General features: G+C 42.2%; 2 protein-coding genes across 2 annotated transcripts in view; both read right to left on the bottom strand.

Moving 5' to 3' along the window:
• LOC122673219 (rho GTPase-activating protein 20-like) overlaps positions 1 to 2,300 on the bottom strand; it is a 13,177-nt gene extending 10,877 nt beyond the window's left edge. Inside the window, exons 1-3 of the mRNA XM_043870746.1 lie at positions 2,287 to 2,300; positions 1,949 to 2,066; positions 597 to 758 (exon numbers count right to left, since the gene is read on the bottom strand). Coding sequence (XP_043726681.1) covers positions 597 to 758; positions 1,949 to 2,066; positions 2,287 to 2,300 — 294 coding nt within the window. The remainder of the gene's footprint in view (positions 1 to 596; positions 759 to 1,948; positions 2,067 to 2,286) is intronic.
• LOC122673600 (rho GTPase-activating protein 20-like) lies at positions 2,194 to 13,997 on the bottom strand. Its single transcript, XM_043871521.1, has 5 exons — positions 13,658 to 13,997; positions 10,180 to 10,289; positions 9,474 to 9,660; positions 8,143 to 8,281; positions 2,194 to 2,720 (listed from the first exon to the last, which is right to left on the bottom strand). Exons 1-5 carry the CDS (start codon positions 13,814 to 13,816, stop codon positions 2,443 to 2,445), a joined length of 873 nt encoding a protein of 290 aa, XP_043727456.1. The 5' UTR covers positions 13,817 to 13,997; the 3' UTR covers positions 2,194 to 2,442.

Raw genomic sequence — 13,997 nt, 5'->3', positions numbered from 1 at the left:
TCCATGCTGAGTTGCTTCAGCCGTGTCTGACTCTGTGCCACCCCATGGACTATAGCCTGCCGGACTCCTCCGTCCATGGGATTCTCCAGGCAAGACTACTGGAGTCGGTATGCCAGTCCCTTTTCCAGGGATCCTTCCAACCCAGGAATGGAACCCAGGTCTCCCACATTGCAGGCGGATTCTTTACTGTCTGAGCCCCTTGGGAAGTTACTTCTGTTAAGTATTTCCAAAAGCTTAATGTAAATTTTATTTTGGAAATGCTGCCTTCGTTAAAAGATGATGAGGAAGTCATCAAAAGCAGGAAGCTTGTTTTGGTAAACACTCTATGTGTAAGTGTGTATTTCGAAATTTATTATTATTCTTTTGCATGGAGTGTTCAGGAGTCAAGATGTGCAATGAAAAAGGAAAATATCTAATATGTGGAGCTTATCATATTTGGGGTACCTTCCTTCAATTTTGGCTTTGTGAAGTGTTTTTCACTTTTTCAAATCCTTCCTCTCTTATGCCTCTTATGTTTCTTGGGCAGTCATAAAGAAGGACCAGTCATACAGCTTCAGATTTCCTCTGTGTGTGGATAAGGCTCAAACTTTCCTTACCTTTAAGGTGGATGCTACCACAAGAATGGATTCATCATCCAAGTTCACTTTGTCCCCGGAATTTAGTTTCTTCTTTAGGGCTCTGCATGATTGTATTTTGCCAGATTTTCTGAAGATGCCTTCTGTAAACAGCCCTTTTTTATTGATAAAGGAAAGCATATCCTATAGGGAAGGAAAGAAAAGAAAAGTATGGGACGTTTCATATCTACAAGCCCAGAGCACAAGCTTGCTCCTCTTTCGACAGAGCTGTGGTGTATGAGGGTACAGTGCTAGAACTGGACCGAAGTCAATTTGAAATTTTTTCTTCAGTGTCTCTAAATATATTTTCTACCCAACAATCGATTTGGCATTCATACCGTGAAACATTTTAAACACTTGTGTAATCAGACTTTCCGTTTTAGTGAATTTACCGTGTTAAACGTCTCTGCTTTGAGGCCTTTGTAGATTCACCCTCTCCTCCTTCACCGCTCCTTTCTCATTATTCCCTGTTATAGATGCTCTTCCCTAAGTGTGGAAATCTTTTTGCCATATTCATGCTCCATTTGTGTATTCCCCTTTCAGGGACTGTCCACCCCATTCATTCCTATTTCCTGTATTCCCTCCCCTCAAAATCAGGCTCAATATGCCTCTCCTCCTTCTCCGACCACATTTCTTTCTCATCAGCCTTTCTAGTTCCTTTTTCTGTATTTTAATATCCTCTGCTGTCTGCAGAGTAGAGAGATAACAGATATTGGAGCCAGGTTTTTCAAGGAATGTGGAATCTGTTCTGCTACTTATCCACTGTGTGACTTTAGGCATAGCACATACTTGGGTGAGGCTCTTTTGTTTTTCATTTATGAAGTGGGGGTGATGATAATCATAGCTGCCCCCTAAATTTTCTGTGAAATACACAGGTCTGGGGTAGTGCTAGCACATAACTTGGATGACAAATTTCTTCATATCTACCATAAAATTCCCTGCATCTAGTGTAGTGCTTGGAGAGATAGTGGACAGTGAACAAGTGTTAATGCTTACAGTTCAATACACTAATTTGATAAAGCACAGTCCAAACTCTGTGACTTTCTTTTGACACATTCTGTCAGGCTCAAATGATTCATTTTTTGCCAGAGGATGAGTACTTTATGCTTAAACACTTGAGTTACAAATCAAATCCGTGTGAGACATTTTGAGTCATAAGGCGGAGTAGACTCAGCTGAAGGAGACTTGAGACGAGTGTCGACTTCAAGGGAGGAGACCAGGAGACCATATGAGGATGAAGTGGACCCTCAGAGATTCTTTCACACAGAGTCTGAAGGAAAGTTACACAGCTCAAAATAGCCTGGAGTTAAAACTCCCCTCCAGGTCCTCCCCACCGTTCTATGCAAAATAAAGAACACTGTCACCCGAAGAAAAACATGGACATTAGGTTGATTACGCCCAGCTCCCAGCTGGTCCCAGCCTCTGCCCGGTCTCCGAAATTCCTTGCCCCAGCTGTGTGAGAGAGAACTGCTCTGAACAACCTTGGCGAACAGGCCCCCTTAGGACAGAGGCTTTCCACATACAGGCCTGTAGATGCTCACTCTTTTCTTGGGGTGGTGCAGCAGCTCACTCCTCTGACTGCTGCCCCTTCTCGCCTCGTTAAAGGTGATCTGTTCCTGTCAAGTGCTGGTCTCATGCTTTCTCCCAACCTCGCCTTCTCTGACTCCCTTACCTTACAGAGTCCATTTTAACTGGCCTGAGCCAGTATAGGTGGGTCTTTGTTGAAATCAGTGGAATGGATGAGAGTACCTTTTCATCTGGTATTTGCCTTGTAACTCTGCAGTACCTAAATCAGACCTTATTCTTTGAAGTAATATTATGAAACTTATCAGACAAAGCCAGACTTCTTCATTTGGGGGTAGATTTGGAAGAGAACACTTGATCTCTCAGAACTCCCCTCCTCAGGAGGGTTACAGAAAACCAAAATAAGACCTACCAGAATTGGGGTGGGCAGGCTGTCGTTATCACATACATCCTCAAGAGGAGCTCCAAAGAGCTGTTTTGGCTTTGTGGGTGGTAGAGGTGGGTGTTGGTTGTCCTCGCGAGTCCTGGAGCTACACCAAAAGGCCCAGGTTTTGACAGAACTCTTGCTAACTGTCTTCTTGTCTGAATCGAATATAGGAGAGAGATTTTCACTAGTAGTAGTTTAGCTTATTTAGCCTGATTTCCACCCCTTAGAGTCAGCAGCATGTTCATTGCAGTGGCTCAAAGAGAGAAACTGAACCATTTGTTATATAGAATTCCCCACATTCTGAAACAGACTAATTGCCTCCTTGTAGTGTTAACATGTTCTTCTTCCCCATATTCTGCAAACCAGTAGTTAAACCTAGAGGCGGGATCAGACTCAGGGTTGATTCTCCCTGTGACAGTGTTCCCCAGACAGTGCTGTCTATTCCCTTTGCCCTGTGTCATGAGGCACTTAACCTGTAGCTATACAGGTTTCCTAAAGTTAAGTATTATCAGTGGATTCTGGTATCAGATCTCATTTTAAAAGCCAAACATATTTAACATTCAAATCAAGCAGCATTTGGTTATCATTTACTTTTGTAGTAAGTTTCCTCCCTCTGTTCAATTTCCTGTTTGGCTTTCTGAGTACCCAGTCATGCCCAATTTTCTCTCATCAAGAGAATCGCCTTTCATGAGACATCCTGCCTGACCCCGGGGTTTCAGTCAGCCTCTGGACCTCTTCTCTGGGAGGCCACACCCCTCAGTCAGCTCCAAGGATGACTTCCTGCCCTCACGGTCCTTGGGAAGTAGTCATTAAACGCAGACTATGTGGTAAGATTACAGGTGGCCATTTTTCTGTAACACCTTCCTCAGCTAACCCAAAGATGAATTTTAACTACCAACAGCCCCTGTCAAAGGAATGCAATGAAGGGCTTTTCCAAGAAAGAGTGATCAGCAATGAAAAATTGAGTTCAAAGTTTCTCGTGCCCAGCTATAAATGTTTTCCTGATATTTGCTCAATAAACCTGCTTAATATTTCCTTAAATAACCTGCTTAAATAGCCAGCTACAGAAGTCAATAGAGGAGCCAAGTTGTAGAAAAATAAACAGAAGAATGTAACCACATGTTTTAAAATGCCCATCCACTTGGCTTTTCTGAGACATAGTGAGTGCATCACCATGTCCATTCAAGTGGGTGAGCCACTTGTGGTGCCGGGTGAGAGAACCAGAAGGCTCCCATTCTGCCTCCTAATGGGATAAGTTACCTGAAGCTCTTTGAGCTTCAGTTTGCTCCAACTTAACATAAATGATGCTACTTACACCTCGCTGGACTACATAACATAATGTACTACTCCGTGCAAGACATGTCACATAGCAGCCTTAATAAAGGTAATTTCCCTCCTTCAAAGGGCCTAAGGCAGCCTAGACATCAGTCAGCTCCCCCACAAGCAGACCCCACCTCCATTCTCCATTTGATTTTGCAGCCTCCAGAAGGTGTGCATTCCTGAAGGAATGTCATCACTTTGCCTTAGGCTCTTCCTGCCTTGACATCATACCGCCATCATTTTAAAAGGAGATGATGAAGAAAGCAAATGCATTCCTAAATTCAGGAAGAGATTCTCCTAATTTATATGTACAAATGTTAAAAGGATACATGTTTATATGGGTTGAGTTGCTTTATGCACCCTGGTGTCCCTGCTCTTAACCTGATTATTTTATTTCTAAAACCACCCAAAGGTATTCATGGATTCCAAATGTATTCATTCATTGTTCAGCTTTAATAAGAATGCTCAGGAAGAACGCTCCATCAGTTGCTACAAAGCTATACGTCCAGCTACCCTATGAGCATAGATGGAAAGCAAAATAGACATTAAGCCCTATACTTTTATTTTCAGGCCTAGATGGCCCTTTCGTAATCCTCATTGGTTGGTGTTAGAGTTCTTGTTGGCTCTGTGACCAATAAACGTACATACTGTAGCCACGAAAAGTATGGTGCTCAGTTGTTCAGTCGTGTCCAACTCTTGCAACGCTGTGGACTGTAGTCTATCCTGGAGTGGGTTGCCAGGGACTGTTAAACAGGTTAACTTTATAACCTCATCTTTCTTAAACAATCCTGACAAGATTTAGGTTAGTGTTTCCTCATGTTCAAATTAGGGTTTGAATGTTAAAAAGTGAAATGTTGAAACTTTGTGGGTATAGAATAACAATTATGAGAATAAAAATACTTTAAGTAGAAATTCTCTTCTGGCCCCAATACTTCTTAAATTAGTGAGACATTCTATTCAGAGAAAGAAATATCAATGGGACAATATTGGAATGGTAGCAGGGTAGCAGGGATAATAAGAGGAAAGATTTAAACAAAAAAAACAAACACATAAATATTTAGTCCAGTTCCATTCGCAGCCTGGCTCTGAAGCAGAATGGAAAGTGAGCTTGCTGTGGAGATAGACTCGAGAGTTCAAGTCTCAGGGGTGGTCCTACGATTGCAGAGGAATAGGACGGGGAGACCACTTTGTCCCTCACAAATTCATCCGAAGAACATTTGAACGCTGAGCAAATTCCACGAAACAACTTCTGAATGCTGGCAGAGGACATCAGGCACCCAGAAAGGCAGCCCATTGTTTTTGAGAGGAGGTAGGACAAAATATAAAAGATAAAAAGGGAGACAAAAGAGGCAGGGACAGAGATCCGTCCTGGGAAGGGAGTCTTAAAAGAGCAGAAGTTTCCAAACACCAGGAAACACTCTCATAGCGGGTCTGTGGGGAGTTTTGGAATCTCAGAGGACAACGTAACCGGGAGGAAAAATAAATATATAAATAAATAAAACCCACAGATTATGTGCCCAATGGCAGCTTCCAGCAGAAAAGTTGCCCAGACGCTGGCATCCACCACCAGCAAGTGGGGGCTGAACCGGGAGGCATGGGCTGCATTGCTTAGAGTAAGGACCGGGCCTGAATGCCCCGAGGGCAATCTGAGGGAGCTAATGTGAGATAGCAACCCGGACTGTGGGATAGCCAGAGAGAGAGAGAAAGAGAACTGTCCCGAGAAAAGCCCTAACCAAAGACTTTGCCAGACATCACCACATACACATGGACATCACCAGATGGTCAACACCGAAATCAGATTGATTATATTCTTTGCAGGCAAAGATGGAGAAGCTCTATACAGTCAGCAAAAACAAGACCAGGAGCTGACTGTGGCTCAGATCATGAACTCCTTATTGCCAAATGCAGACTTAAACTGAAGAAAGCAGGGAAGACCACTAGACCATTCAGGTATGACCTAAATCAAATCCCTGATGACTATAGAGTGGAAGTGAGAAATAGATTTAAGGGACTAAATCTGATAGACAGAGAGCCTGATGAACTATGAACGGAGGTTCGTGACATTGTACAGGAGACAGGGATCAAGAGCATCCCCATGGAAAAGAAATGCAAAAAGGCAAAATGGTTGTCTGAGGAGGCCTGACAAATAGCTGTGAAAAGAAGAGAAGCGAAAAGCAAAGGAGAAAAGGAAAGATATTCCCATTTGAATGCAGAGTTCCAAAGAATAGCCAGGAGAGAGAAGAAAGCCTTCCTCAGCGATCACTGCAAAGAAATAGAGGAAAACCACAGAATGGGAAAGACTAGACATCTCTTCAAGAAAATTAGAGAGACCAGGGGAACATTACATGCAAAGATGGGTTCAAGAAAGGACAGAAATTGTATGGACCTAACAGAAGCAGAAGATATCAAGAAGACGTGGCAAGAATACACAGAAGAACTGCACAAAGAAGACCTTCATGACCCAGATAATCACAATGGTGTGATCACTCACGTAGAGCCAGACATCCTGGAATGTGAAGTCAAGTGGGCCTTAGAAAGCATCACTTCGAACCGAGCTAGTGGATGTGATGGAATTCCAGTTGAGCTGTTTCAAATCCTGAAAGATGATGCTGTGAAAGTGCTGCACTCAATATGTCAACAAATTTGGAAAACTCAGCAGGGGCCACAGGACTGGAAAAGGTCAGTTTTCATTCCAATCCCTAAGAAAGGCAATCCCAAAGAAGGCTCAAACTACCGCACAATTGCACTCATCTCACATGCTAGTAAAGTAATGCTCAAAATTCTCCAAGCCAGGCTTCAGCAATATGTGAGCTGAGAACTTCCAGATATCCAAGCTGGTTTTGAAAAGGCAGAGGAACCAGAGATCAAATTGCCAGTATCCACTGGATCATCGAAAAAGCAAGAGAGTTCCAGAAAAACATCTACTTCTGCTTTATGGACTACGCCAAAGCCTTCGAGCGTGTGGATCACAACAAACTGTGGAAAATTCTGAAGGAGATGGGAATACCAGACCACCTGACCTGCCTCTTGAGAAACCTGTATGCAGGTCAGGAAGCAACAGTTAGAACTAGACACGGAACAACAGACTGGTTCCAAATAGGAAAAGGAGTACGTCAAGGCTGTACATTGTCACCCTGCTTATTTAACTTGTATGCAGAGTACATCATGAGAAACGCTGGGCTGGAAGAAGCACAAGCTGGAATCAAGATTGCCAGGAGAAATATCAATAACCTCAGATATGCAGATGACACCACCCTTATGGCAGAGGGTGAGGAGGAACTAAAAAGCCGCTTGATGAAAGTGAAAGAGGAGAGTGAAAAAGTTGGCTTAAAGCTCAATATTCAGAAAACTAAGATCATGGCATCTGGTCCCATCACCTCATGGGAAATAGGTGGGGAGACAGTGGAAACAGTGTCAGACTTTATTTTTTGGGGCTCCAAAATCACTGCGGATGGTGATTGCAGCCATGAAATTAAAAGACGCTTACTCCTTGGAAGGAAAGTTATGACCAACCTAGATAGCACATTAAAAAGCAGAGACATTACCTTGCCAACAAAGGTCCGTCTGGTCAAGGCTATGGTTTTCCAGTGGTCATGTATGGATGTGAGAGTTGTACTGTGAAGAAAGCTGAGTGCTGAAAAATTGATGCTTTTCGACTGTGGTGTTGGAGAAGACTCTTGAGAGTCCCTTGGACTGCAAGGAGATCCAACCAGTCCATACTAAAGGAGATCAGTCCTGGGTGTTCATTGGAAGGACTGATGCTGAAGCCGAAACTCCAATACTTTGGCCACCTGATGCAAAGAACTAGCTCATTGGAAAAATCCCTGATGCTGGGAAAGATTGAAGGCAGGAGCAGAAGGGGACCAGACAGGGTGAGATGGTTGGATGGCATCACTGATTCAATGGACATGAGTTTAAGTAAGCTCCGGGAGTTGGTGATGGACAGGGAGGCCTGGCACGCTGCAGCCCTTGACCCCAAGGAGTTGGGGTCACTACAGTCCTTGGGATCATCAAGAGTCAGACACGACTGAGCAACTGAACTGAACCGAACCATGATGTCTTCTAAAGCTGTATTAGCAGCTTCTTGAAATCAGAACAGTCTTATCCTTCCTTTGATCTCACAAGCGGGAAACTTCCCATGTCTTGGAGCGGATGGAAATTACTGCCCTTAGAATGTGCTTTGGACTCCAAGATCTCCCATTGACCCTGGCAGCCTTGCTGTCTTTTGCATCAAAGCCAGTTACATTATTCACGTACCTGCAACCTTCTCACTGTTATCAGTGACGTCAGTGATATGACTGTTATCACAACTCACTGACTTCGGTCCAAAGAGAGACGTGATATCTTCTCCAAATATCTTGAGACAGTTTTCAATGAGAAATTGTATGAAAGAAATCTGTAACACAGAGGGGCAAAAAATGGGGTATTACTGTACATATGGCCTAATAGTAAATCACATTTCAGACATGAATCTTGGCTCTCACAAAAAATGCAAAAGAAGTCAGAAAAATTCACTTGATTTAAAATATATATATATATTATATATGCATCAGCTTTTTCTAAGAAATAACTAATCCTTTCAAGAGTACTTTGGGCACAAATTTTAAAATTCTTTTCGTCGGTGGACTAAAGTTATAATATGTGGCCTAGTCTGATAGCTAAAATTTTGTAATGATTGCTACATGCTTAACACTAGGATGATTTTTAAGTAGCCTACATAGGATGTTTGGGACAAAAATGTATATTTTCTTATTAAGTTTTGTTTATTTTTATTGAACTTTTTTCTAGTTTTCTTGAGATAGAATTTATATATACCATCTCATTAAACTTGATAAAGCATCAAATGCAACACAAATTTTGAAATTCACTTCAGTGAAGAACTATCTGAAACGTGGGTAGCAGAGGTTTCTGTGTGGGGTGGCAGGGTTTGTGACGGAAGAAAGCATCTGGAGAGAAAACATGTCTGTCTGTCTAACTGCATTGCCTTGCCTCACACTTGCTGTCCAGGGGAGCTTGGAAAAGAGCTGTGATCTTCTTAGGCATGTTGTGGCTCTGTCAGGATGTTCTGAAATATTTTACTAGCCTCCTCATCCTCTAGCAGAGACACAATAGAAGCCAAGTATTTTCCTGAATGAGCCAGAACTGGCAGAGTGAGGCCGGTATGTGTGGAACCTTGGGTGCTCATATTGCCCAGGCCGCCTAAGATGTGCCGAGACTGACCAGATGTATTGAGTGTTGTCATCATTGTGTAATGGTGAAATCATAGTTTGGAGGTTTGTACACCCCTCAATGATTAGGCTGAGAGTTGAATCTTGGTTCTCAGACTCCAAAGCCACGTTCTTCTCTATCACACCATCCTACTCTTATCTCTCTATTGTTTAATCTCTTGGATGGCAAAGGAGAAGTGACTCGACTGTTCTCAGTTGCAACACACCTTCCCATGCCCAACCAGAGCAGGCCTCTGCCAGTCCAAGGCAGTGTAATTAAAATGTGCACTTTAAACTGGTTCACCAGAGTTAATACCACAGACTTCAGGTTCAAAATGGGGACTCTGCCCTGCAAGGCATAAAAATGAGAGCTCTCATTACCTTCTTGGTGAAGTTTTTGAATGCTGTGCTGCCAGAATTAAGCAGACCAAGAATGCTTGGGGTTATACACACTGATAAAATATAAGCTGTCATCTGATTGGATGAGGAATGTTGCTCAATGTTGTGTAACACTCCAAAAAGGTATCGCAGAAAAACTACATTGGCTCTTGGCAGCTGGTCTAGAAGCCTAATGACAGAAAAAGGCACTTATCAATAAAGCGAGTCATTTTGCTCAGTAAGTGGAAATACAGAGAACAAAATACTTCTTTTTATACCATGTCCACAGTCCATTCTCACAGTTCCAGGCATGAATGCACACAAAAATGTTTCACCAAATTTAATTCCTGAGCCAGGTAAGAACTGCTCTGGTTAGTTATGTGTTTGTATTTAAGATCATACCGCTGGCAGATTGGTTCTTTATCATCTCTTTTTAGACCAATGGATTTCATCTCCAACGATTTCGTGTATTCAGAAGGTGTAAAATGGTCAAGCATTCCGTATTAATAAGATTAGCAGAAAAACACCAATTACAATGTCACCAATAAGGCGTGCATCTCTTTTCAAACTGGCTTCCAGGGGTATGATCAAGTGAAACCGTTTGATACTGGTCATTATTTTAGTGGACACAGCTGTAAACTATAAGCTGATATTTTCCTAAGAGTATGTTGGTTGTATTTTCTCAGAGTTGAGAAAATTGCATCATTACCTCTGGGTCGCAGTTATTTTCTCCTCCTCATTCCCTTGATCAATAACATCAAGCCATTTATCATAGAGAGTGGCTGAAAATATGCCTCCTGGAATATTTCGAAGAAAATCCTTAGATAGATCAAAAAATGTATATTAGTCTTATGATAAATTCAATGGAGAAGTTGCAAAGAAAATATTTAGTTGACAAATTCAGTTCAGTCCGTGGTTCCTTCATAGCCACGCAGACTGATTCACACAGAGCTTGGCTGTGATTCTCCACAGCCTTGCACATCCAGAAGTACTGGTTGGATTTTCCCCAACTAAAATTAGACGCATAAAAGTAGAGTTGGGGCTGTAGTGAGAATGAAGCTAAAGCTCCTTCTATCACCTGGAACTTACTCTTTGTGTTCATGTTAGCACATTCGTACAAACTGGCAAGGTCTGGTGATAACTCATCCTAAATCCTGTTAGTTTCTTGAAAAGAAATGCACATACCCATTTTGTTTGTTTACTTAAGACACAGTGCTTGCTCTGAATTCAAGAAAGAGAAGTTCTGAAATAAAACAAACAAAAGTACACCCCTACATGCTCTTATACACATATTAAGAGAAGACTTGAGGTATATGTGCTCTTTGGGAAAAAGCTAGTCTGATAATAGCTTCAGTCTTTTTCCTTTTTTTTTTTTAAACCATATAAAAGTTCAGTCCTACAGACTTTTAAGCAGCAGGTGTTAGAAATAAATCAAAAGCCCCAAAGGGTAAACAACATGTTACCCTTACAACTCTCTGAATGGAATATATCCTCCCCAAAGAGGAAACTGAGAATTTAGATACATTGCAACTTCACACCTGTGGGATAGAAAATGCAAATGTAAGCTTCCTAAGTGGAGGCCTGGAAAGTTCATCACTGATGAACAAGTCTTAGTATCATAGAATGGGGCCTATTAAAATAGATGAAGTTGTAAACTGTTGTGCAAGACTGAGGGGAAATGATTGTATTGCCTTGCCAGTTTCAAAGGCACAACTTGCTTCCACTGGTCTTAATATAGAGCCTGACTTCTCTTAATAGTATCTTGTTCAGGCAATGTTTCTGGGCAACTGTCGTGATTATAATGCAGTCAGTGTTCACTTGTTTCAGTACTTATTGAGCTGCTGTTTGTGCCAGGCACTCTTTTGAGTACTGAGGACAGAGTACAAAGATAATGTACAAAGTCGCAGTCCTCTCATACTTTTTCTTGTAATTGGTATACAGTACCCAATCATGGTCATTAGGTTTTCACTATGCTTTTTATGGAGTGCCCACAGTACATTTGGAAGGAGGAAGCACTCCACTTCCGTTCAGTCGTTCAGTCGTGTCCTACTCTTTGGGACCCCATGGACTGCAGCACACCAGGCTTTCCTGTCCATCACCAACACCTGGGTCTTGCTCAAATTCATGTCCGTCGAGTTGGTGACGCCATTCGACCACCTCAGCTGGCTTTGGCTTCTGGGAGTCTGGGAGTGTGCAGCAGGCCTTTGCCTTGTGTACCAAACTACATGCACTTGGAGAGTGTGTCTCTTCTCTCTCCTGGACCCTGTGCTGTAGAATCGATTGGTGAGACTGAGTATGGTTAAGCCAGGACATGACTCATGCAGAATATGCTGTGGGTATTTGCTATTGGATCTCTGTTTATAGACAGTTTAGTGGAAAACTCAATGTGGTTCTGTCTATATATTCATTTCTGATTTAGACCAACTCTGTGGTGGCTCTGACATATGGTATTATCAAGGCTGAGGTTGCAAAGTCTGATTCCCCACCAAGATCAATCAACTTTAGGAAAAGAACACTTTGGGATTGTGTAAGACCTGTACCCATAAGTAGCCACCCTCTTACTAGTCTGTGCTTAGAGCATGGAAATAGGCAAGAGCCTAGTAAATCTTGCTCAGAACTCAAATCAGTCCCCAGGGTGCACCTTACAGAGGGTAGCGCTCTACTTGCTGTTTGCACACCTAGTGTGTGTTATTATGGTGCACGTGCAGTAGGGGTCAACTCTAAGTGGTATCTGCAGTGTTGCTGTTATCATACAATCGAACATTAATAGGGGACAAGGAAAGACCATATGTTTAGTTTCTAAGGTAATTTTAATAACCTGTCTGTAGTTATTACTACATCAATATATCTTTGTTCATAGCTGCTAACAAGTATCAAGATGAATTGATTAAATTTTTTTACTGTTCTATTATTACCCTGGTATAAATTTAACTATACACTTGTGATTTAGCTGTATCATTTCAAACTCAGTCTATTTTTTGTATGAATCTATTGAATTTTCAAAATTCCAAACTGATTTTGACTGTTGCACTCACTTTAAAAATAAGATTTATAAGATGAGGCATGTAATAAAAACTGGTTACCATGTAACTGTAACCTTGGGTGGTGGGTTAAACATACAAATATTAACAAAGGGTGTTGAAGATGGTAAGAGAGATCAAAGGAGGAACAAATGGTGGAGTCATCCCTACACTAATTTTAAAGTAAAAGGCATTGAGAGACAGGGGAAGGAAGGATGGTGAAATGATCAGAGGATTTGGTGGCCTCACTAAGCGTTTTTTGATTCCCTGTAAGACAAATGGGCTTCCCAGGTGTTGCTAGTGATAAAGGACCTGCCTGCCAATGCAGGAGATGCAAGGGATGCAGGTTCGATCCCTGAATCAGGAAGATCTCCTGGAGAAGGGCATGGCAGCCCACTCTAGTATTCTTACCTGGAGAATCCCATGGACCAAGGGGCCTGGTGGGCTACAGTCCATGGGATCACAGAGAGTCAGACGCGACTAGGCGACTAACACACACACACACACACACACACACACACAGACACACACACACAGGAATTTACCACAGTAAGTAACCATCTGTCTTGCATCCATGCTGAGTTGCTTCAGCCGTGTCTGACTCTGTGCCACCCCATGGACTATAGCCTGCCGGACTCCTCCGTCCATGGGATTCTCCAGGCAAGACTACTGGAGTCGGTATGCCAGTCCCTTTTCCAGGGATCCTTCCAACCCAGGAATGGAACCCAGGTCTCCCACATTGCAGGCGGATTCTTTACTGTCTGAGCCCCTTGGGAAGTTACTTCTGTTAAGTATTTCCAAAAGCTTAATGTAAATTTTATTTTGGAAATGCTGCCTTCGTTAAAAGATGATGAGGAAGTCATCAAAAGCAGGAAGCTTGTTTTGGTAAACACTCTATGTGTAAGTGTGTATTTCGAAATTTATTATTATTCTTTTGCATGGAGTGTTCAGGAGTCAAGATGTGCAATGAAAAAGGAAAATATCTAATATGTGGGGCTTATCATATTTGGGGTACCTTCCTTCAATTTTGGCTTTGTGAAGTGTTTTTCACTTTTTCAAATCCTTCCTCTCTTACGCCTCTTATGTTTCTTGGGCAGTCATAAAGAAGGACCAGTCATACAGCTTCAGATTTCCTCTGTGTGTGGATAAGGCTCAAACTTTCCTTACCTTTAAGGTGGATGCTACCACAAGAATGGATTCATCATCCAAGTTCACTTTGTCCCCGGAATTTAGTTTCTTCTTTAGGGCTCTGCATGATTGTATTTTGCCAGATTTTCTGAAGATGCCTTCTGTAAACAGCCCTTTTTTATTGATAAAGGAAAGCATATCCTATAGGGAAGGAAAGAAAAGAAAAGTATGGGACGTTTCATATCTACAAGCCCAGAGCACAAGCTTGCTCCTCTTTTGACAGAGCTGTGGTGTATGAGGGTACAGTGCTAGAACTGGACCGAAGTCAATTTGAAATTTTTTCTTCAGTGTCTCTAAATATATTTTCTACCCAACAATC

Source organism: Cervus elaphus, chromosome 17 (genome assembly GCF_910594005.1).
Source record: "Cervus elaphus chromosome 17, mCerEla1.1, whole genome shotgun sequence".
NCBI classification, from domain to species: domain Eukaryota; kingdom Metazoa; phylum Chordata; class Mammalia; order Artiodactyla; family Cervidae; genus Cervus; species Cervus elaphus.
The sequence above is the reverse complement of the archived record's forward strand: the minus strand, read 5'-3'. Positions and strand labels throughout refer to the sequence as shown.